The sequence below is a fragment of the Schistocerca americana genome, chromosome 5 (assembly GCF_021461395.2).
Source record: "Schistocerca americana isolate TAMUIC-IGC-003095 chromosome 5, iqSchAmer2.1, whole genome shotgun sequence".
Lineage (NCBI taxonomy): Eukaryota > Metazoa > Arthropoda > Insecta > Orthoptera > Acrididae > Schistocerca > Schistocerca americana.
This window is the reverse complement of record NC_060123.1, coordinates 576,124,809-576,150,575: the sequence shown is the minus strand read 5'-3', so window position 1 is coordinate 576,150,575 and position 25,767 is coordinate 576,124,809. Positions and strand designations below refer to the sequence as shown.

The 25,767-nt window shown below is 45.5% G+C and overlaps 1 protein-coding gene across 9 annotated transcripts in view; it reads right to left on the bottom strand.

Moving 5' to 3' along the window:
• The window catches only part of LOC124616074 (protein grainyhead), a 325,732-nt gene that overhangs the window by 65,327 nt on the left and 234,638 nt on the right, over positions 1-25,767 (bottom strand). For 7 of the 9 annotated variants that reach the window (XM_047144317.1, XM_047144313.1, XM_047144310.1 and 4 more), the window contains exon 6: positions 20,991-21,114. In XM_047144317.1, coding sequence (XP_047000273.1) covers positions 20,991-21,114 — 124 coding nt within the window. The remainder of the gene's footprint in view (positions 1-20,990; positions 21,115-25,767) is intronic. The other 2 variants (XM_047144314.1, XM_047144316.1) reach the window with 1 other exon arrangement.

Genomic DNA, 25,767 nt, shown 5'->3' with positions numbered 1-25,767 from the left:
CTCACTGCACGGAAACTCTGAGGGCAAATAGGAAGGATACACCAAAGGAAATACAGAAGTCAAAATTGCGAAAAGATGAAGCCGTTGCCAGATTTGCGGAAGGAGTTATGATGGGTAAGTGGCGTGATAAGAGGGAGGTTGGCTACATTTCTAATGCATTTACAAATGAAATGGTTGAGGTTGAAAACAAAAGAAAGAAGAAGAAATCTAAGCCCTTGGCCATTGTAAACTACAATAAATTTATGTCGGGAGTTGATCGGCACGATCAGATGTTTTCATATTACCTCTTGGGACGAAAAACCATACGCTGGTACAAGAAACTTTTTATCCACGTTATGAAAACGATGCTGACAAACGCACATGGCCTACACAATAAATATTCTGGCACAAAAATGCCTCTCCAAGAATTCAGACTGTTATGAGTACTTTTGCCACAAAATCAGGTATATCGGCCAGTCATAAATCCCCAACATGTCGTGGTAAAACGTGAATCAACTGGAAAGTCAAAAACACCGAGGAAAAAGTGCAGATCATGCGCCAGCCGAGGACAACGAACAGACACGATTTACGAGTGCCCAAATTGCCCAAATAAAGCAGGGTATTGTTTGAATTGTTGTGTTAGTGTTATTCACTACCTCTAAAGCCAAATAGCACTTTCGCTTTTCGTTCATTTTTCGGCAGTTATGTGTAGGAACTATTCTTGAACTTTGTATTTATTTTATTTGTTTGAGTGTAATCGGTAAAGTTCATGATTTTATTTTTTTCTGAGATTTGACATACATTGTATTTCAGAAGTTTCTTCAAGATCTTGTGTTTGTTTTTGAATGCTGTTTCTACTATATTTTTTGTTCAATAAAAAAATGGTTCAAATGGCTCTGAGCACTATGGGACTTAACTTCTAAGGTCATCAGTCCCCTAGAACGTAGAACTACTTAAACCTAACTAACCTAAGGACATCACACACATCCATGCGCGAGGCAGGATTCAAACCTGCGACCGTAGCGGTCGCGCGGTTCCAGACTGTAGCGCCTTTAACCGCATGGCCACCACGGCCGGCTTTTGTTCAATAAATATGTCGTTTGTTAGTAGGATGTTTCGGAAAAATAAACGAAACACACTAGCGCGTCCATGGCCACCCGCTACAGAATGTGGCCTGATATGCCGCTGACGCCTTAGTGCACAAAAAAAAGAAAAAAATCACAAGAGTAAAATTTATCTTTTACTTACAAAATAAATACATTTTATATTACTTTTAGCAATACGGTTTGAGATTCTATTAGAAAAATAATTGGTTATGTGGCAACGCAAGGCCAATTACAGTGGCAGCGAACGTGTTAAGAGAACCAAGACTTTATCGTCCAGTCGACGACGAGATCACTACAGACCGAGTATTCGCTCGGATTCGGGGTGGACAGGGAAGCCGTGTCTTTTTGAAAAGAACCATTTCAGTCACCTCGCACATTTTAGGGAAATCAAGCAAAATTGTAAATCTGGATGGCCGACGGTTAACTGAACCACCGTAATCCACATAGTGTGTGCAGTGGATTATTTGTTCCATCGTGCTCGAACATATTGAAACAAAAACAAGCAACGGCATGTTATAAATTACTGCACCATGTGTATTGTAGCAGAGGATATGCTCCTTTTCAGCAACTGTCGAAATGTCAACTACCGTCGTTCAGAACAGCGAATACCAAGTGACATTTACTGGTTAAACAGTAACAATTTTGAAAAAAGTCATATTTCCCAAACGGCAAAAGCTGCCGATACATTAATTATATATTTACTACTGGTTTTGATCTTCTGATCGTCCTCAGGAATTATTAAATTACTTACAACTTTCTTACAGTGGCGTCAAATAAAATATAAGCCATCCTGTGTCACTGTAGGGAGCACGTACAGTGAGTACCTCCATACGAAAAGATGGAACCTAATTGTGACGGCATATGAGGACCGATTAACTGTACTAGTATATTTTATTATTGAGTGTATAATGCATATTGCTGTCGGTGGCAGTGACTCAGCAACAGTAACAACCTTGCCATACAGGCTGTTGTAAATAATTTTATGATACCTGAAGAGTATCAGAAGACGAAAATAGGTAATAAATAAATAATTGGTATACTATAATGTACTTCATACCCACAGTTTAGAGAAAGTGCAATATTTGATAAATTGGGGATTTCAGCCACAATGAGGTACCGGAAGACAGATGCCGGTAACTTCTCATTTCTCCTGTGTTGCGTAAAAAATTAGTGAAACTGCACAAGAAACCACAGACCCTTTATGTCAAACTACGTCGCCAACATCACTGAAAAACTCCAAGTTTGTCATTACAGACGGCGTGGAATGAATCAAGGGAGACATTAAATGGTAAACACTAACAATCTTTGACGACGATAAAGGAATAAATTCGCCTAATATATCTTAGACATGCTTTTCAACAAAAGATGTGAGCGATCTGTGTTTACATGTTGAAATGGTGCGTGTAACAAAAATTGTGGCTTTATGAAAACTTCTGTGTGTAGGTCGTGTGAAGCACTACATGCAACAGATCCGAGGTCTTACACATGCCATTCGTAATTCTATGGTTCGAAAAATATTCACTAAAACATGTTCACGCTAAACAGTATGAAGTTTTTAGCATGCAGTGACAGAATTATTCAGTACACGTTATAAATTAAGTTCTTGCGTTAACATGTATTAATAACAGCTAGCCATAATGTTATTTGTTAGTGCCACACGGCTACATGAATCCGAAATGGTCTCATAATATGTATTTTTACTTACCAAAAGCGTTCCGAACAAAGCAAGCATGAAAAAACACGAATAAAATATTAAAACTCATTTTTCATCCGTTGCTTGCTAAATATTGTCAGTACAGAAATTGTTTGGAAACGTAATACGAAGGAGAAATGAAGTTGCTAAAAATAAGTTACATTTAAGTGAAATCCTGTAACTGAAATAACAGGTAAAATACAAATTTTCTAGCGATCGTTGGTATATGTTAAATAACACTTGCGCGGAGTTACTCATTGAGAGTGTCTTAAACGCAAAGCAGCCAGCGACTTGCAGTTGAAATCCTCTCATAATATGCAAATAAAATGTGTGAAGTATTGTTCAATGAGCAACATGTTATAGTGGGTGTAAAATTGTGTTGCTGTTGATACAAGTCAGAGGTGGCAGAAATCAGGTCCTGGATAATCCATGTAGCGCGTTCTCTGCCTTAGCGTCCTGAGCCCTCGCACTTATCATTATCTGCTTTTACTATTCAGTACGTCTCAGCTGATAGACCTGTGATCTTGCGCACTATTCAGTCCAACAATCCGCTTTCCCATTGCAGGATGACATCTGGGGGCCAAGTATTTTGCCACCACCAAGACCGGATTTTCGTCCCAGCAGGTTGAGACAAGTCTTGTGAAGGTGGATTGGGGACTTCAGCCACGGACAGGCTGAAGAGGAAGACAGATACCACGAAACTCACGTATCTGTTGCAGTAGATGACACTTTACCAGAACTGCAGGTCATGGGTGCACTGTTACTTTGGTGAAACGAACTGACCATTGAGTTAAGGTCTTCATTGTAGTGTTCAGAAAGATGCGCAGAATTTATTAAGCGGCTTCGTAAACGCAGAAAAATGTAGCAAAAGCAGATATTGCCTGCAGGGGAAGCGATGATGCTGTAAGCAAACAAAATATAATACCTGCCGTATTATCGCCTCGTGATGACTGGGTGTTGTGTGATGACCTTAGGTTAGTTAGGTTTAAGTAGTTCTAAGTTCTAGTGGACTGATGACCTCAGATGTTAAGTCCCATAGTGCTCAGAGCCATTTGAACCATTTTTTTGCCGTATTATCTTAACAGAAATATTTTTAAAAATGGTAATTTTGAATACATATCTGTAAAGACATTTTTAAATACGTATTCTGGTAGATATTGTAATTTTTATAGATATACTTTGAAAGATAAGCAGATACGAGATGTACACACGCTCACAAAAGAGGCGATTAAAATGTCAATTTAGTTTTCTGTGGTTGTAAATTATCTATGGCTGCACCACTATACCATGGACATTACAAATACTGTTGTATAGTCAATTTAATCTTTGGCGCTGTCAATGTCATCATTTACTACTGTACTTTAAAGATGAGTTTAAGTGCTATAGTACATCCATGTCAAGAACTTCGAAATCTCATTCTACACTGAAGCGCCAAAGAAACTGATATAGGCATGCGTATTCAAATAGAGATATGTAGTTAGGCAGAATACGGCGCTGCAGTCGGCAACGCCTACATAAGACAAGTGTCTGGAGCAGTTGTTACATCGGCTACTGCTGCTTCAGTGGCAGGTTATCAAGATTTAAGTGAGTCTGAACGTGGTGTTATGGTCTGCGCACGAGTGTTGGGACACAGCACCTCCGAAGTAGCGATGTAGTGCGGGTTTTTCCTAACGACCATATCACGAGTGTGCAGGGAATATCAGAAATCCGGTAAAAAATCAAATGTCGGACATCGATGCGATCGGAAAAAGATCCTGCAAGAACAGGACCACGATGACTGAAGAGAATCGTTCCATGTGACGGAAGTGCAACCCTTCCGCAAATTTCAGTCCTGGGTCATCAACAAGTGTCAGCGTGCGAAAGGTTCAACGAAACCTTATCGATATGGGCTTTCGTAGCTGAAGGCCTACACGTGAACCTTTAATGACTGCTTGCGCCTCGCCTGAGCCCGTCAACACCGACACCGGACTGCTGATGGCTGCAAACATGTTGCCTGGTCAGACGAGTCTCGTTTCAAATTGTTTCTAGCGAATGGACGTGTACGGATACGTAGACATCCTCTGAAACCACGGACGCTGCATGTCAGCAGGGTACTGTTCCAGCTGGTGGAGGCTCTATAATGGTGTGGGGCGTGTGCTGTTGGAGTGATATGGGAGCCCTGATACGTTTAGATACGACTCCAACAGGTGACATGGTACGTAAGCATCCTGCCTGATCACCTGCATCTATTCATGTCCATCGTGCATTCCGACGGACTTGGTCACTTCCATCAGGACAATGCGACACCCCACACGTCCAAAGTTGCTACGGTGTGGCTCCAGGAACACTCTTCTGAAAGTAAACACTTCCGCTTGAGTATATCTGGGATGCTCTTACCGATTTATGGACAGCCCCACGGGACTCATGGTGTAAATTTCCTCCAGCACTATTTCAGACCTTAGTCGAGTCCATGCCACGTCGCGTTGCAGCGTGGGCCCTACACGATATTAGTTAGGTGTACCAGTTTCAGTGTAGTATCCAAGGTGAGTTTCAACATGCCAATACGCTCCAAAGGAAAGCGTCCTCAATCGAAAGAACCTGCGAAGCTATTCCTGAGACCTGTACGCAGCAAGTTGTATGGCAAAGAGCGCACAAAACCGAGTGCAAGTAGGGGCTACGTAGCGTGGCCTGAGCTCAATGAAACCAGTCGGCGATGGCTGGAGCAGTGTGCGGGTTTCCGAGAAGCCGAGGTGCACCTGATTCGGCGGCGCCGCACGCCGTCTGGAGAGCGAGTGGAACCGGTCAGGGCCTGATGGAGTGGGGGTCCACCGGGATGATCCTAATGGAGACGGCCGGTGCAGCGGCCACCGAACCTGGCGTGGCGTGGCAGCTAATGAATGGCGGTGCTGCCGTTGCTTGCTATTGTCTTCTCAGTCAGGGACTGGCGAGCTGCCCTCAGCCGGTTTCGGAAGGTGGTCACGAACCTGAACCGAAAACAACATCTGGCCCGGAAGGTCTTCTCGACCACTTTCTCTAATAACCAACGCCTACGTCTACACGAAGTCACGTGTGAAATTTTGGTTGGCTTGTGTGTGTGTGTGTGTTTGTGTGTATGTGGGAGGGGGGGGGGGAGAAGGTAGAGGGGAGAGGGAAACTTTTACAAAAGTGTGTGCGCTCTCATCAAGTGCGCCACCCAACAAACAACTACGATGAATTCTGTTGTCACTCCTTGAGACTCTGGAGATATTTGGTAAAGAACAGGACAATATGGCGATAGGGAACTTTGCGCCACCACCTCTCTCCATCTTTCGTGCCGAAAACAAAAATTTCTTCCACTATCAGGACTTTAACTGCCTGCCACACTTGCAGATCGACACCGCATTGGAATACATTAAGGACGTTAGGCACGTTAATTTGTGGCATCTACTTGTAGTGAGAATCTAAATTTTTCACCATTTCCATCTAATTTATTTGAACGTACATCAGTTTGTCTGTACAGTCAGTACTGGTCAGCAAATAACGCAAGAAATTTAATATTCGAGAGCTGAAAAATGCATTTAACTCTGCGAGTATTACTCATTTAGCGAGTAAATTGCCATCGCGCCGAATATTCAGTTGGTGTCTACTAGTAACAGAGGCAGATTTCTACACACCACAGCTGTGTGTTCGCATCGAAACTATCCCTGCATTACCAAACTGACTTTCTTGTTGCCTCAGGATGTGTCCTACCAACCGATCGCTTAATTTAGCTAAGTTATGCGGCAAATTTCTTATTGTCCCAGTACCTCCTTGTCAGTTATTCGCAGCCGGCCGTTGTGGCCGAGCGGTTCTAGGCACTTCAGTCCGGAACGGCGCTGCTGCTACGGTCGCAGGTTCGAATCCTGCCTCGGGCATGGATGTGTGTGCTGTCCTTAGATTAGCTAGGTTTAAGTAATTCTAAGTGTAGGGGACTGATGGCCTCAGATGTTAAGTCCCATAGTGCTCAGCACCATTTGAACCATCTGTTATTCGCTGCACTCATCTAATTTTCAGCAGTCTTCTGCAGCGACACATTTCAAAAGCTTATATTCTCTTCTTGTCTACAGACCTCCTACTTATCGCTGAAGTTTCACTACTGTACGAGGCAACTCTCTGGAGAAATGCCTTCATAATAGACTTGCAAACACTTACATTTATGTTTGATGATGACTGGGTCCACAGCCTTCGTCAAATTTTTAAATGAATTCATACCGATTTAAGTTGTTAAAACGTTATTTATTGCGACTACAGTTTCAACTTGTATTATGTTTGACGACTTGAGAAAGAAGTGTCGAAATTTGAGTCGCAACAAATACTGGCTAATAGCCTACATCGGAAAGGTTTCGTTTAGAAGCTTACATTTACATTCGAATTTTCCTTACTATTGACAGTCTCATTTTATATGCTCTCTAGTTCGCCCACGATCAATCATTTTACTGCCCAAATAGGAAAACTCTTCGATCGATTTACTTTTAGTGCCCTCAGCATCGTATGATTTAATTCGAGTATATTCCATTACGGTTTTCCTTTCTTTAATTTTGCTGATGTTTATCTTAACAATTTTCTTCAAGTCACTAGCCAAATAAATAAATACCAGGAACTGGCGATAGGCGATACACGAGATATTTTCAATTGCAGCTACAGTGTTCAGAGGTTAACAGTGCGATGCAGTTCTCGACAAGAGCTAGACGATTACAGCGTACGCCCTCCAGATAAAAAGTCGACAAGATCCGTGCAAGTGTTCGCCGCGGAGCATCAGCTGCAGCAGCAGCAGCACCTGGCGTCGCGGGCGTTCCCCGTGCGTGGGCGTGGTCCGCGCCCTTCAGCGGACCCTCCTCGTTACGTTGGCCAAAAACAAGGTGCGTGGATGGTGGCCAAAACGAGCGCCACGACGGCACCAGGTTTAATTAAGGCCCCTGTTAGCGGGGCGGGCCGGAGCGGGGTGTTTTTCCGTCCTTTGTATCTCATCTGGACGCACCCCTCGACTTCTTTTTCTCGCGCTCCGCCGGCCGAGCGCGCGTCGCCGTGCCGCGTCTAAAGGTCAGTGGCGGGCAGTGACCCGGCGCTAACGCCGGCCACCGCGGCCTGGCCTACACTGCACCACATATTGGCCCCCGCATGTGTTACGCGCGGCGTGGTAGCTGCTGCAACTGTTAACGTCGCTGGCGGAGAGCGCCCGCCGAAGCTCTCGTGCTCCTACCGGACGCGCTGGTCCAGTGCTCAAAGTCCACAAGATGAGCGAGCGAGTAAGCTTCGAAGCATTGTCTTTGGAGAGTGTGAGTGCCTACTGGGATCTTTACGAGGGGTTTCAAAAGTTACACATGTCCTCCCACGCTAAGACAACTACGCAACGAGAGTGAAGCATTATCAGAAGAGAGTAAATGTTCTTGACTTCTTGCAGACGCGTTTCTGCTGCGGTACGGATAACAGATGCATCTCATTGTGTAACTGAAATGACGCAGCAGCTGCGAACGTACTCCACAGTCGAAGTACGTAGATGAGGCGTCTCGCTGATGAAGGATTTTTTTTTTTCTGTGTCTTAAAAGTGGTTCAAATGGCTCTGAGCACTATGGGACTTAACATCTATGGTCATCAGTCCCCTAGAACCTAGAACTACTTAAACCTAACTAACCTAAGGACAGCACACAACACCCAGTCATCACGAGGCAGAGAAAATCCCTGACCCCGCCGGGAATCGAACCCGGGAACCCGGGCGCGGGAAGCGAGAACGCTACCGCGCGACCACGAGCTGCGGAGCTTTTTTTTGTGCTCCCGTTTAAAGGTGATGTAGACAACAGAAGTAAAACTTTATCCTTGGAAAATATGCAAATATTTCGTGAGAGTAAAAATTGTATGTTACTGCCAATGTTATTAAATCAAATAAATGACCTTGATCAATTACGCAGACACAAATCACACGTAATACGTGCGAGAATGCAGTCTGCTACCGTTGCCAGCGTTTATCTCTTGCAGCTGCTTAAACCACATCCCACGCAAAAGGTCGCCACTGACTTGCTTGTAAAGCATTAACACAATGACGAGTAACCATATAGGTCGATCTAACTATCAACGAATGGTTCGAAAAGCAATTTCTCCCTGTTTAATAAATTCATGAGTTAACATAATATACAGTCAGTGATTCATAACGGCTTCCTAATGCCCCCTGAGCGTATATTCACTTTAGCTTTATAAATTGTATAAGTTACAATCAGGGAAACAAAATCCAGAACTGCATGATACACGACTGACTCCAAGGACAGAAACCAGACGAAGCAGAACGAAACTGGTGCAGGAGTTCCCATGTTCTAGAACAGTGGTTGCCAACCTGTTTTGGATCATTACCACTGAGTGCAATCAGACATTAGCTAGTACCCTCCCTCTCCCCGTCATTATTACCAACTTACTTCTTTTTTGTATCGCCATCAATAGTGTTTAATAATTCCAGTTCTGCCTGTGACAGCTATAGCGTGATAAGTCCGATAATTTTATTAATTGTAACAGATGGTAATACAGAAAATGGAAACTGTGTTAGAGAGGTACGCTATCAGTATAGAGAGAAAAAAACGTGGAATAAAATGTACGAGTGTGTAGTCTGTAAGGAAAAGAAACACGAAATTGGGAGTTAAAGTCTCATCCAGAACGAGGCAATTACGGAAGGAGCCCAGGATAGGACACTAGAAGGATGGAGAAGGAAGTCTGACGCCCCTCTGTCATGGGAACTGTAAGTAGGCTGTTTAGGTTTTTGTATAGGTAACGCCACGTAGCGCTCTGTATGAAAATCACTGGCTGTGCTGTGTGCAGTCTGTGGCTAGTTTGCATTGTTGTCTGCCATTGTAGTGTTGGGCACCTGGATGTTAACAGCGCATAGCGTTCGGCAGTTGGAGGTGAGCCGCCAGCAGTGGTGGATGTGGGGAGAGAGATGGCGGAGTTTTGAAAGTTGTAAGACTGGATGTCATGAACTGCTATGTATATTATGAGTTTTCAACACTATTAAGGTAAATACATTGTTTGTTCTCTATTAAAATCTTTCATTTGCTAACTATACCTATCAGTAGTTAGTGCCTTCCGTAGTTTGAATCTTTTATTTAGCTGGCAGTAGTGGCGCTCGCTGTATTGCAGTAGTTCGAGTGACGAAGATTTTTGTGAGGTAAGTGATTTGTGAAAGGTATAGGTTAATGTTAGTCAGGGCCATTCTTTTGTAGGGATTATTGAAAGTCACATTGCGTTGCGCTAAAAATATTGTGTGTCAGTTTAAGCACAGTCTTGTATAATTGTTCAAAGGGGACGTTTCAGAACCACTCCACCATTCGCCTTAAATGACGTAATGGAACTCCGGAACTTAAACATCGTTGTCCGAGCTGGAATTTCAAAGCAATAGTTTGGTATATTGTGCCATATTATACCCTTTCATCACATATTGGTATATTTGTTTCTGTTATATCTTCCATTTATGTGATCATCAGACAGCCTCGTCCGCAGCTCACGGTCTTGTGGCTAGCGTTGGCGCCTCTGGATCACGGCGTCCCGGGTTCGACACCCGGCCGGGTTGGGGACCTTTTCTGCCCGAGGACTGGGTGTTTGTCCTCATCATTTCATCATCATCACCATTCGTGACAGTGGCTAGATTGGGCTGTGTAAAAATTGGGACTTTGTACGGACGCAGATGACCGCGCAGTTGAGCGGCCCACAAACCGATCATCATCATCATCCAGCCACAACCATTTCAAATGACGTCTGCCATCAGTTTCTACAAATAATAGACGACACACATACACATACACACAATTTAAAGTGACCTTTATGAGGAGAGCCTCTCAGACCACTGAGAGCCACGAAATATCTGAGCAACACCTATGCGCTAGTGTCTCTGCTTCTCTGCAAGGCATAGATATTGTGAGGAATCGTACCACTTTGTTGTACACGAACGTTGTATGTTAACCTAAGTGCTAACACGCTTCTCCGAGTAGTGAATTCGTGTATCTCGTGTACTGCGCTACGTGCGAAACGGTGGCTGGGCACAGATCTTCCCGTGCGAGCCACGGCGGCTACCTCGTTGGTGGTCCGCGGTGGGTGTGCCTCTGCTTTACAGACCTCTGAATCGTTTGAACATAAGCGCGCGTGAACGTGAGCTCCCTTGCTCGGCGCCCGTGTCTGGCAAACAGACAAAATATCAGACAATGAGGCAATTAAAAACTGTAAATTAGCTTCCAGCGCACGTACACTGCTAAGCACAGGCTACGGAGATTGCGCGCCGTCCTTTGCTTCTTTTTTTCTCTCTCTCCTTAATAACGAGGATGAGGAGGTACAGTGCGCGAGAAGATGGAACGGGGGAGATGGAGGTCGGAAGACGAAGGGGTTAGGAGGAGGGAGAGGAGAGTGACGCAAGACTGGTGGTAGGGAAAAAAAAAAAAATCGTATCGTTTGTATTCGGCGCGGTGCGGTGCGAGCATTGTCCCCCACTCACTTAGCGTACGACCTGTAATTAGCCAGCGGGGAGATTGGAATCAAATTATCGGCCGCGGCGCGTCTCGCGGTAATTGAAGAAGCGCCGGACGGCCAGTATGCCCGCTTCTGTCACTCACGGCCGTCGCCCGCTATTAATATTTATACGCCGCTTTTTACCTCTCAGCTGCAGCGGTGAGCTGGCGCTGCCTTTTATTTTACGGCCGTGGCGGCGCCCGATGTCTCACTCTGCCGAGACCCTGAATCTTCAGCTGCCTTGCGTGTGGCGCAGGACCTCCGTCCCGAGTTTTGTTTCCTACAGAGGTCTCGGCAGTAATTACTGTCAACTTTCTCTTCGAGGGCTCTGAGTTTAGGAAGTTTTCCGTAGCATCCGACGCCGACCCGTGCTATACACTGCGTTTGACTATTGTAGGTACAAAAGAAATGGGCGGGTAGAAGACGAAACAAGCAAATTATCCAAATAAACGTACGTCCGGATACCAATGGTTTCCCAGTCCGACTTAGGTACAAGTGAGGGCATGCCAATCTTCTCGTTCTCTTCTTTAGTGTATCTGCCATAGGACGTGTTTCAGCTGGAGGCTCTCCATCGTGTCCTGTTCTGAACATCTTCGTCCTTCGGTTTGTAAGGTTGTCCTCTTCCAATATCGTCCAACATTCTAATTCTCTTCCTACCTCTTCATCTTATTCCTTCCACTGTTTCGCCTACAACTGTTTACTACAGACAGTTCCTACGCAGTATATGTCCCAGCCGAAACTTTTTCCTCTTTCTGATCACTTAACAATAATCCATTCCTCCCCCTTTTCTTCATTGCTTCTTCAGTCCTATGTCTGCCAGTCCACTTCACCTTCTACATTCTTCTCCATAACCACATCTCAAAACTTCCTAAATATCTCTCTCTCCTTTCTTTTCAACTGTCCAGGACTTACTCCTGTAGAATACTACACTACAGACATTACATTTAGTATTTTTCCTCAGCCTCACTGAAATTCTTCTAGACGTAACTGCCTCACCTCTTCAAATGCTGTTTCCAATAGAATTGTCCTCCTAATTTCTACTCTACAGCTTCCGTTCCAATTCATAAAATTTCCCAGGTACAGAAGAGATTTAACTTGCGCCATCTACTTTCCGTCTAAAAATATGTTAACTGGAACTTCCTTTTAGCTTTTTGTTATCACTTTTATCTTTCCTATATTTATCTTCATTCCGTACTCCTCGGCTCCTTCTTGTAATGCTGTAAGGCAACGGTGCAGTGGGACGAGGGATACCACATGAGTATTTAGTACGGTGGTTCGACCTTGCCTCACGTAACCTATGCCATTGGCATTGTCAGACACATCCACCTTTAGGAGTAGTTTCCTGCTCCGAGGGCAAAAGAGTGGGCTGCCGTCTATTCGCTCATCCACCCGCCAAAGAAGATGTTATTACGTGGCACAATGGGTCGCTTTATCCCGAGAGGTATGTTACAAGATTGTTGATATCTAAGGCTACGTTTATTTCGAAACACCGTAAGTGACGCGTAAACTACAAAGTAATAAACTGCACTTGTTCGATTGTATCATTATTCCGGATACCTAAGTACTGATAAGCTGCGTTTTGAACATGTATGGGCATCGACGCGGAGACATACTGAAGTCTGCGGTGACTGTGTGCAACGGTTGGTGTAATGTTTGTGTCCTCGAGTGCACATCTGCACTTTAGATCCCCGGGAACTCTCTTATTAGTTGTTTACGTACTCCGCCGTAATACGAAAAAAAATGGTTCAAATGGCTCTGAGCACTATGCGACTTAACTTCTGAGGTCATCAGTCGCCTAGAAGTTAGAACTAATTAAACCTAACTAACCTAGGGACATAACAGACATCCATGCCCGAGGCAGGATTCGAACTTGCGACCGTAGCGATCGCCCGGTTCCAGACTTTAGCGCCTAGAACCGCAGGGCCACTTAGCTTTCCTGAGCTGTGTTGATTAGTATTATTTGCTTCTTTCATTGTCCTCTACTTGTCCCCCATAATATCAAAATACCCTGCATATTTCACACTTCTCCGTGTGAGGCCTTCGTATTGTGTATAGATGTTAAGAGGACGACTGAAACGAGATAAACTAATTTATTTACGACGTATGGTGCCAAAAGATACACACGTGTGGAAATTTTCGATAGTATGCTAAACTTTTGTAGCCTCTCATATCGTTTCATTCCTAGCGGTGATAATACGATAAGATATGAAGCGGAATGAACAAGTGAATCGGTAGTAGAGAAGGGCGAGAGGACGACATAGATTTGAAAGTTGTTGCAAGAAAGTGCAGACTCTAAACTCGGTACTGGTAGCTTAAAAGCTGTGAATGGTTAAGGGTTTAGAAGTTGAACTGAAGAATATGCAGTTTTTAAATTGGAATGCAGAGGTTTCTTTTAGCTCTTAAGGTATGCATTTTAGAGCTCAGGCTTGCGAGACTTTTTGTCTTGTTGTCGTCCGCACTACCATCCCTGAGATTGTGGTGTTCTGATTCACCCTGTACATACCTTATTAACTCATAATAACACAACCTAACACCTAAAGAGGATTTTATCCATATTCACAATGACCGTGGAAGCCTACGCATTTATATCACCTCGGCCACTGTTCTATGAATTGTTGGCGCGAGCGCATACACGCATACACACTCCAGAAGCCCCGATCACGTCATATGTGGAGCTAGGCGTTTCACAACAACCAGGTCTGTTCTTTCCAAAATCTTCGACAATCTACCACAATATGTTTCAATAACTCCGTATTCGACCCAGAATCGCCCTCACTGTGGTTGTCCTCGCTACAACCTGTACATAACAACGTAGTGTGTATCGCCTGTTCTCAGTTTCTGGGGGCGAACTTCGCAACCCCCCAACGCCGTTCCAACCGCAGGTGCGCCGAGCACCTCGCAGGCGGCAGCGCTTCGGCAGATTTTCGCCGGGCGGGCATATCATCACATCACATCACATCACATCACATCACATCGCATCCCGGTGTAAGGCGAGCCCTTGGCGGCGGCGGAATGCAGGTCACGGGAGGCGCTGGCCGCCTCTGTCGCCGAGGTGGCGCGGCGCGTGGTGTAGGGTTGCTCCGAAACCGTATCCGCCGCCGCCGCTGCCGCCTCCTCCGCCTCCGCAGAGCGGTTTCAGTTACGCCTCGGGAGGCGGCCGCCCCGTCTTCCCACAGGCGGCGGGCTTTCACCGCTTCCCACTGCCGCCGCCGCCCATCACCCGTTCCGCGCCACTTCTCTGCTGCTCACACCCGATACGTCATCGGCCCGAAATATCGCTGTCTTCGCTGCAGTTACCCACACGCGGTCGCCCCGAGAGCTGACTTATTTCTGCTCTTCCCAGCTACCTGCGTGAGGCGTATCATTAGTTACACTTTCGCCAGAGAGTAAGAAGCTCAGTAAACGAAGCTTTACAATTCCTCGTTGCAGCTTTGTTGCTACAACGTTCAGAAGTGACTGAACGATACAACGACAAGAGCCCTTTTCGAATTCCCTTGCAGCCATCGTGTTTTATCGAATCTCGTCGGCCGAGTTGCGTCTGGTTATGTTATCCATTTTCCATTATTTTTCTTTATGGGACTTAACTTCTGAGGTCATCAGTCCCCTAGAACTCCTTAAACCTAACTAACCTAAGGACATAACACGCATCCAAGCCCGAGGCAGGATTCGAACCTGCGACCGTAGCGGTCGCGCGGGTCCAGACTGTAGCGCCTAGAACCGCTCGGCCACCAGCGGCCGGCGCTTCTCTACACAGTCACCGCTCCAACTTAGACATCTGTCGTAGCGTTGTACCAACTTTCCAATAGCCTCGTCATGAAATTCTTTTGATAGAGTTATGAACACTTGTTTCTTTTCCATACTTGCTTTTTTCTCCAGCTGCAAGGCAACATTATTCATTGAACGCAAGTGGCTTCATAACTCTACGGGATTAATGTGCCTTTCCCGACAGCCTCAGCATTAAGGACTATCGAATAGTGTAGGTGCTCGTGGGAAGAAATAGCATCATTATTTGAACAATGGGAGTACGGATACCCTAACTACTCTATGTTAATGCTGTACGTTGATACTCAATAGCTCTGTAAACCCACTATGCAGGCAAAACGGAGTCGCAATGTTGCAATGGCTCTGAGTACTATGGGACTCAACTGCTGTGGTCATAAGTCTCCTAGAACTTAGAACTACTTAAACCTAACTAACCTAAGGACATCACACACATCCATGCCCGAGGCAGGATTCGAACCTGCGACCGTTGCGGTCGTGCGGTTCCAGACTGTAGCGCCTTTAACCGCTCGGCCACTCCGGCCGGCCGCAATGCTGCAATCTGCAGGATTCTGCGGTCAGTACTGGAAGGCTCAGGAACGAAACACTTTGTCAGAAGACTCCAGAGTGTTAGACGATTAAGGCTCGTAGAAAAATGATAGCCAGGCGTTTCAGAAGTTTCGGTATGGCAATAATTTTAGTACTTGATAACGTGCTATGTGGGCTGAATCAAGAAGATATCTCTGCATTTGCCTGGCGGGCAGCGGAAAATTCGTACAAATTCTGTAGTCTATTGGAAGGAGTTTACTTTATTATAGAACTGTTTTTGAATTCAAAATAATGTCTGGAATTCAATAAGAGATGAAATGGGTACGGAGAGGTGCTCCTACATCAACTCTATAGTCCACAAGCCACCATGGGGTGGGTGGTGGCGATACCATCATAACTTCATTTGTATGTTCAACCCTAAAAGGAAATGAATCGTGCGTATGGGATATTTGGCTGGGATCCGCTTCAGGGGAGTTCGGCCGGCTGGTACAAGGCTCCTACTTCCCTAGTTGATGCATACCTTGCCGGACTAGCATACCTGGAAGAATGGATATTGCAGAGAAATGTTTTAGCTACAGCCTAGGATAAGTGTTTTCAGAACGAATTTTCCTGTGCAGCGAAGTGTACGTTGATTTCAAACTTTCCAGGTAGATTAGGACGGTGAGTGCTGATACGTGTCTTGATAACTCAGTCGGCGGAGCATTTAAAGGGGAATAGCAAAGGCTCCGGGTTCGAATCCCGGTCCTGCACTTAGTCTTAATCTGCGAGGTAGTTTCAGTTGTCATGTTACTTCCTTGAAGTTTCGTCAGTGCGTGTTTATGGCACCAATCGTCACTAGGTTTAGTGAATGTTTGGCAAGTGTCAATGACAAATAACCATGAACTGAAAAAGAATGACAATAGAGAACAAATCGACGAAATTCTGTCTCGAAATCTTGCCCAGAATCTAAGCAGATTCTGGTCGTATATTAAGTACATCAGGAGCAAGACAATCAATACCTTCCCTGTCCGATGGCAATGTTAATGTAAGGGAAGTCGGTCATGAATAATGACTTTATATTAATTTTCGTACCGCGCGGGATTAGCCGAGCGGTCTTAGACGTTGCAGTCATGGACTGTGCAGCTGATCCCGGCGGACGTTCGAGTCCTCCCTCGGGCATGGGTGTGTGTATTTGACCTATGGATAATTTAGGTTAAGTACCTCACGTTCTTGTTGGCGAATTCAGGTCACAGGATCTGCTCCAAAAACAAAGTGACGGTTGATTAGCACTGTGCGAGGTTACATCGCAGTCCTCCGGGCGATAATTCCCCCGCAATTATTACGGACGGGCTGTGCTCCCTGGACACGCGTAATTGCGTGTACACTGTCGTGCGTGCACGATGACGATAATCCGACAAGGGGGCTATCCTCCTTTTACTGCACGTCGTATTCGTCAGCGTGTATGCGACCGGGCAGTGTCATCGCCGAAAGGCTCCAGGGAGCGAGAAAAAGTGTCTGCTACAGCGCGAGGCACTCAGCGTGGTATCTGTTTCGTGGCCATCACGAGTGTACACGCCACATATTAAATCCATTATAAAGCGCATCAGGAACGGACCAGGTGGGAGCATCCGCCCGTGCACAGGCCGACGCTTGTTTTGTTTTGCATTCTTATTAGCCGCCGGCACCGCCGCTGTCTGGCACGGGGGGACGGAATATCTCGGCCTTCCATCTCCGAGGCGGGCCCGGAAAGTCTTTTTGATGGATAACGTGGATGAGTGGACGCAAACAATGTGTGTCAGGCGGCCGGTCTGAGGGAGATAATATTTAGGCGGATGGGAATAAGAAGCCTTGACGTGTTCCCAGTCAGTAAACGTTATGCGCTGTTACTGCATTTACGTGGTTATTTATATTATACCGGAGATTACTCTGAGCATTTTGAGGTATACTACAAGGCGATATTACCCGAAATATTTCCGTAAAATGACGAAGTTCGTGTTGCAGTGAAATTGCGGGTCCTATGATCCCAAACAAGTTTTGGATATCCTACGCCACACACCATAAGACGACTTGCTGAGTACTGACGTAAATCACACTATCAAATAAAAACTATCCGGACACTTCTAGTGGCCATTAATATGAGGTGTCTCCATCCTTCGCCTTTATGACGGCTGTTGGAGATACTTTAAATGAAGTGTCAATGTCTGTGGAGGAATGGCAACCCGTTCTTTCCCAAGCGTCGAAACCAGAGAAGGTTGGGATTTGGACGGTGGGGTCTGGAACGAAGTCGACGTTCTGACCCATCCTTAAGACATTCCATTGGGTTCAGGTCGGAGTCTGGGCCGGCTAGACCATTTCAGGAATGTTCCTGTCCATAAACATGCTGCGTTATGATAGGGTGCATTGTCATGCTGACACAATCATCACCTTTGAACTGTTCCTCTACTCTATGCAGCAAACAATGCTATAAAATGAGTTCATATCCTTCCACATTTAGCGTTTTCTTAAAGGCAGTAACTGGACCATACCCTAACGACGGAAATACTCCCATACCATAGCATCGTCTCCTCCAGTACTTCAGTCCGCGGCTCGTGGCCTACTGGCTAGCGTTGCTACCTCTGGATCACGGGGTCCCGGATTCGATTCCCGGCTGGGTTGGGGATTTTCCCTGCCAGGTGTTGTCCTCATTATTCCGTCATTATTCGTGAAAGTGGCTACATTGGACTGTGTACAGATTGGGAATTTGTATGGGCGCTGATGACCGCGCAACTGAGCGCCCCACAAACCAAACGTCATCATCATCATCATCATCATCATCATCATCATCATCATCATCATCATCATCATCATCATCATCATCATCATCATCATCATCATCATCATCATCATCATCATCCAATACTTCACTGTTGGTACTATACATTATGGCTGGCAACGTACTCCAGGCATTCAACAAACCCGACCCCTTCCATCGGATTGCCACCATGTATGGGGTAATTCATCATTCCAAATCACTCGTTTACAGTCATTCACTACTTACTGGCATAGCTATCTGCACCACCTACACTGACTACAAGAATGAAGGCTTACGAAGAACTGCTCGAGTATTCTACCCAGTGATGTTCAACTGCCTACGCACGTCATGTGCTATCTGGACTGCTGCTAGCATTTTTCTTCCGTTGACTTCTTCCGATTTTTTTTTCTTTACAAACAGCCTCCACAATGCTCTGTTGTCCCTGCAAGAAGTTAACGTGGGGTCTGACTGCTCTTGGTATGGGTTGTTTCTTCTCGTTCCATTTCGCAGTCACATCACCAACAGTCGACCTGGGCAGCTTTAGGAGGGTTGATGTGTTCCTGGTGTATCTGTTACTCAGGTGAAATCTAATGACGAGTCCACGTTCGAAGTCACTGAGCACTCTTGATCGAACCATTCTCTTGGTACCGCATCTCTGCTTAAAACACAATACTTCGTGCCTCTTTAACAGTCGCGGGTCCGTCTCTCGTGACGTCTAATGGTCAATTCCGCATTACATGGGGGTGTCCGAATACTTCTGATCAAATATTGTAAACAAAACGTGGTTATCTCTTTATCTGATAAAGTCGTGGTAAGGAAATTTACCATGCACCACCCTTCGAGTTGTACGAAGTGTGCACCTGTATAATGTGACATTGGTCCCATAGAAACTTACCACCGCCACCAACAGACTTGATCGGTCTGATAGAGAATAAAGTCTCGACCATGACGTACGCTAGAACATGATTGACTTTTACTGGGATTATGGGGCTTTTCTGGAGGATAATGATAGTTGCCTCAAGACACTTAGTGTCCACAAATGGCTGTAAATGCGCGATCAAGACTTCAGATTAAACGCGTAGCCAATGGCCTCCAAATTCATCTCAAGTCAAGCAACGAGAAGCAATCTTTTGGTTAGTGCCCTAATTCATACGACAGAATCTGTAGGTAATGATTACGAGTTCGATCAAGATTTTCTCGAGTATCTTTCAGTGCTGAAAGAAAACTTCGCATACCTCAAAAGGGAGTTATTGAAAATCGATAAAATTTCGTCGATTGTGTCGTTTTCTGTGCGAATACTTTGCGGCAAGAGCTGTGAGAAGCAGTGAAGACTGCTTGGCTCTGGACTTCCATGAACGCTTGATTGAGACGCTGAGAGCTGTTTTGGAGCACACAGCCTCTATTAATTTTCCGTTCAGCTGTGTTTGTTTCATTTTTCCTTTAGCTGCATTCGATTTCGAAGACTTTTATGAGTCCAACTTCAGTTAGTCAGTTGTCGAAATACAGAATCTTTTTCTGCTGTATCACAGCGTCCTCTGAGGCAGTAAACATTCAAGTACTTTTGCTACATTAGGTGATAGTGTGGTACAGTGACAAGACGTACATGCCGGTGGATTTCGATGGTTGAAAGTGTAAAGATGAAGCCCTAAAAGGCTACGAAATCAGCTGTAAGTAAGGTAAACAACAAAGCCTGCTGAATGGATGATTTGTATGAAAATAAGTAACCTGCACCTTACAAAACACCTGATTACAAAAGCGTTAATGTGTTAAATATTTGACGTTAAGCATATATAAGCCTTATTGTTGAAAACAATGTAGTTTCTGATGGATGCCAAAGTTTATATTGACATTTCTCCTTGATATAATTTTGTAGCTACGTTTAGTGGCATATGTGGATACTGTCTGAGAACTGTATTGTGAATGGAGTGAGGAGTAAAGAAGTAATAAATTAAAACTTCATACTCGATGCTGAAGTTCTACTGCATGAACAGCGAAAATGTAGTTAGTGATAATTTTTTTTTTCTCTTTTACTATCTTGTAGGCGGGTGTCAGCGAGAAAGAGTTTCGGAAAGGTTGATATGTGAAGTTTACCGTATGTAGCTAAGTAATTGCACTGTCAAATACTGGACGAATATAGTCTGGATAATTTGCACGCCGTGTGTTCTGTCTCAAGTCATATACACAGATTCTAACTTTGATACTTGAATTATTATGTTGAACCTTTAAGGTACGGTTACACTTCTTAATGAGCTGATGACAGAATTTTGTATTTTTAACACTGGACATAAGTTTTTTGTTGTCACTGGAAGCTGTTAAAGAGGCAACCTCCAGCTGGGACCGGGTGACCCGTTTTATACCTTTAATAATACAGATAGCCTGAGTGATGCAAAACAAAATGATTTACAACTGCAGTCCCAACTATCGTGCGTCATGGAAGCAACAAGATCACTTCCAACTGGTCTGTCTGCCATGTCTATTGCTACTGGGTGGCTTTCCTAGATAGTACAGTTCGTCATGGTAACTAGAGTCCAGTTCAGTTATTAAAAAAAAAAATTCTAGCTCCAGTGGGGCAAAGCCCAGAGGGCGGAGTGTTAGTGGCCGCTATGTTAGTATAATCGTAAGGTTAGTGGTGTCAGACAAGAGACGTGGCGGCGACAACCTTGCGACTCACCGGCGTCGAGGATGCGCTGCTTGACGCTGTGTTGGCGGCTGTGCCAGAACTGCCACGCCTTGATCTCGTCCTCGGGGCTCTTCTCCTCGCGGAACATCAACATCACGACGCTCTGCAACACACAAGGCGCCCGCCGCGTCAACAACACGCTCTCTGCCAAGGCCCACCCGCAAGGCGCGCGGGCTGTGGCTTACAACAAAAAGCGATTACTGTCCTTACCTTGCGAATTCATCCTCTCAATTTCTTCTCAAATACGAGGTGAGCATAAAGCCCTTCCCTGACCACAAAAATGTATTTGTAAGGACTGAAGGGGGTGAATTAAATTAGGAAACACAACACATTAAACTAAAATTAAACTCAGTCCGAATAGGCCTTGGAAGGCCCAACGGTACCGACCGGCCGCCGTGTCATTCTCAGCCCACAGGCGTCACTGGATGCGGATATGGAGCGGCATGTGGTCGGCACACCGTTCTTCCGGGCGTATGTCACTTTACTGGACCGGAGTCGCTGCTTCTCAATCAAGTAGCTCCTCAGTTTGCCTCACAAGGGCTGAGTGCCAACAGCGCTCGGCAGACCGGATGGTCATCCATCCAAGTGCTAGACCAGCCCGACAGCGCTTAACTTTGCTGATCTGACGGGAACAGGTGTTACCACTGCGGCACGGCCATTGGCAAACACAACACATTACCATGCCTAATACGGTGCAACGGTGTAAGGAAGACTTTGTCATAAAACAACTTCCAGTGGCGTCGGAATGGATATATATATGCAGTTCCTGTATTGTTTCAACAGAATCTTATACCATTATTCCCGCAAAACTGGGGGACTTCACGCAGCAATGATGGTGTTGGATAGCGATTACGCTTCCTTCTCTACAAAGTAGAGCATGGCAATAATATTGAGATCTGGTGATTGCGGTGGCCAGGATGGATGCGATGATTCTTCCTCGTGCTCACAAAACCAGTTCTGGACGCCAGTTGCGTGGAGAGGAGCCCTGTTGTCTTGGAACATCACAGTCGGGGGACAAACATTGTACAGTGTACCATAGGATGGGCCTGGTCAGCCAAAATAGTCACATAATACTTGGCAGTAATGCGATCCTGCGGGCTACCCATGGCGTCCACGCGATACCACGATATGGCTATTCATAACACCAGCGAATCCGCGCCATGTTTCGCTCTTGGGCCGCAAACTCTGCCGGACTTATGGATCGATAGAGAGTATCCAACAACTTGGCCACCACGTTCAACAGACATAATCTCCCTTGTTGCGGGTTATGTTAACATTGCCTGACATGATTCTCATCGAACATTTATGGGGCATAACGAGAGGTCAGTTTGTGCGCAAAATCCTCCACCGGCAAAACTTCCGCTACAATGGACAGCTATAGAGGCAGTATGGCTATGTTTCTGCAGGGGGCTTTCAACGAGTTGTTGAGTCCATGTCACGTCGAGTTGCTGCTGTACGGAAGTCCGATGCGATATTAGGAGGTACCCCTTGACTTTTTTCCTTTCAGTGTATTTACTTCTACAGAACAGGGGGGTGAGGTCTGAACACATGACAGGAGTAGACAGAGACGCATATCGGGGATATTACACAGACTTTTGAGTTGTTGTTCCTTTCTTCGCCACGTAGCTGGCAGAAACAACTACTTAGTTGCCTATCGGAACATGTTGAAATATCAAGGAAAATCCGTTTCGGCTTATTATAGAAGCTTTAACAGCTGATAACATGTTATCTTCTGTCCAAACGCAACGCAAAGTATAGGACGCAAGGAACGCGGTGATAAATCTTACAGAAAGACAGAAGATAAAAAAAACTGCGTAAGACGGAAGGTAGGGTTGTTCACATTTCGTGTCAGGTTTGGTTACATTTGGATAAGATAGTGACCTACGTTACCTCCGGCACTGCGCGAAATTGACCGCAGCTCGCTTCTCCACGTTAGTCGCCCGATAACACTACGAAGGGCAGCCAACATGTGAAATTACTGGTAGAGAGACGTTTGTAAGAGATCTTTAGAGGATTTTGAGAAGGTGCAGTACATCTGTTGGAGAAAGACCCTATTGGGAATGGTCTACGGCACTGTCGAAGTGTTTAGACTCTCAGTTGGGTTTGACGGAAGACATAGGAATTAAGACATTCACTACTGTGCTCGTAACAGATCGATATAGTTCATATGAAAGTGCAACAGACACACTCAGGAAACTTGTTTTGGAAACAATGCTACACACACTACCCTCAGTATGTTCCGAAACGCCAAGTGACTGTGAAGGACAATGGAAAGGAAATACGTCTCAATATTGCGTTTTATTGTTTTCTAAATCTTTATTAAGCTCAAACAACACATAGGTAAACGCAACTACTAAATTTTAGATTGCTTAAAATAGCCGCCCTTAGCTTTAATCACTGCCTCGCATACTCTCGGCATGCGAAGGGACTGTTTTTCCTGGGTTTCACTTGGAATTAGTCTCCATCCTTGCTTCAGGACTTTCCACACATCTGTCGCAATCATGATTCCCCATTTTCAGATCCTTCTGTCCAACTCATCCCATAGTAGTTCGATTTGATACTATCACGGGACTGCGGAGGCCATTCCATATTTTTCAAAATTTTCTGAGCCTCTAGAGATTTCACGTAGTTCTGACAAAAGCGAAATGAATGTTTCGGGTTGTTGTCTTGCTGCAAGACAAATCCTTTCCCAATCAGTCTCAAACCAGACATGTTGGCCTGTCTGGAGACTAGCATGATAATCTACTTTATCCCCTCCAGAAGGTCCCCATACACTCTTAAAACCTCTTCCACGCTTCACATTTGGAACTACGCACGGAGGATTCAAGCGCTCAGAGTGATGTTCATGCGGTCAGATTCTCGCTTAGTCCTCTGTATATCCTCCGAATAAATCATGTGCGTTCAAAATCAGCCTGAGAATTTCTAATGTAGTGGCCGTACGGCAAAATGACCAGATTCATTTACTAAAAAGGACTTAGAACCTATGACACTTCTCACGTAACGAAGGCGTTCGTGCTTTAGCTTGTCCAGCTTCCAGAGGTACTGGACGGACAGTGACTAATGTAGATATAAAGTACTCTATGTCACGCACTTCACAGCGCTTGAGGAGTGTATATTAAGTACATGCGCACCGTTGTCTATCCAGTATGATAAGCGGCATCCTCACGCATTAATGGGAGCTGAAAGTGTACGAAAGATGCCACGCAGGGGACTTCCCCTTCGACAGGCCTGCCAACAGTGCACGAGACCCGTTAAGATTATTTCGGCCAATTAGGTAGCGAGGTGCCGCTAAGTGGCAGGGCCGGCAGAAGCCGTGAGCGATCGGCCGCCGTTAGTCGGGCCGATGGGCTGCCCTGTTTCCGGGAGAGCGGTCGGACCGCGCCGCTGCGAAAAACGACGGCGCGCCGACGCCGACGTCGACGTCCGCTTGCACCGATGACATTTCCGAGGCTCGAGTGAAGAACGCCGCCATTACATTGCGGCCGTGATTAAGACAGTCGTTAGTGCGAATAGTTGCGTCGGAACGTCCGGCTACGCCGCTCACGTATCTATTTTTTCCCCCTTCGGTTGGCCGGCCTGACGACCAGCCTTCCCAGTACTGACAGGCGCCCGTGACAGCTGCTTGACGTGCTCCAACGGCGTGTCTCGTTTTTCCTCCTTTTTTCGGAATTGTTTCCCGGCGATTTCTTTCGCGGGCGCGCGCGCTGGGAACTCTCCTAGCTATCGCGGAGCCTTTCGACCCCATCAGTCATTCCTCGACGGCTTCCTAACAGGGACGCGACTTCGGTTTTAATAAGGAGCTCGTATCTCTGGCGGCGCTCTCTAGATCTCATTCGAGCCGTGTGCTTATGCGAGACACATACACGACGCGCATCCGGTGGACAGAGAAAACGCTCCGACGTAAACAGAAATTCGAGAAGCTTGAGGACCAGGAAAATAGAAATAATGGCCAACAGAGGTATAAGAATGGGAAAACGTTGAATGATGTTTGATGGTTTTGTTTAAAGTAGATCTTTGTCAGTACTATGCACCCAGCAGTCGTAGCCTTTCTATCACATGCTTCATTTGTTTATAAGATAATAGCTGAGTACCCGGTGTTGGCCAGATGTGTATTTCTTCCACTCTTCTATGAGACCATCTCATTCCCCCCCCCCCCCTCCTCTACACTTGGCCATCTCCACCCCTCTCTTTTCTATCTCCGAGTGCATCTTCCTCTCCCCTCTCTATGTCAATCACCTCCTCCCCCTATATGTGTTCATTGCCTCCTTTCCCGTCCCTGTCAGTCCACCCGCTTCTGAGCCCTTCTCTCTCCACTTTATCATCCCTACCCCAATAGGATGTATCTGGATCTTATCCCCCAAAGGTAGTAAGTAAAATGTGTACCAAGTTTGACTGAAATAGATACAGAGGCTTACGAGGACCTCCCTGTCCGTGGTTTTGCTCACGTACTCGCATGTCACATATACTTAACATATTGCACAAATAATTCAGAAGCCAAGATCGCTTAAATACTGTATACTGGATAACCGGTTTCAACACACTAAAGGTGCCATCATCGTATCTGAATGTAGATTAACATTTATAAACCATTTGGATATAACAATATACGAGGCAGACTAGCTGATATAAAATCATTGTCACAAAAAATAAAAACAACTGCTCCCATGGTCATTCTTTCCCATAAGATGTGTAAAACCGAAGTCACAAGATAAAACTATTTGGTACATGACCGCTGCTCGACTAACAACGGCTGTCA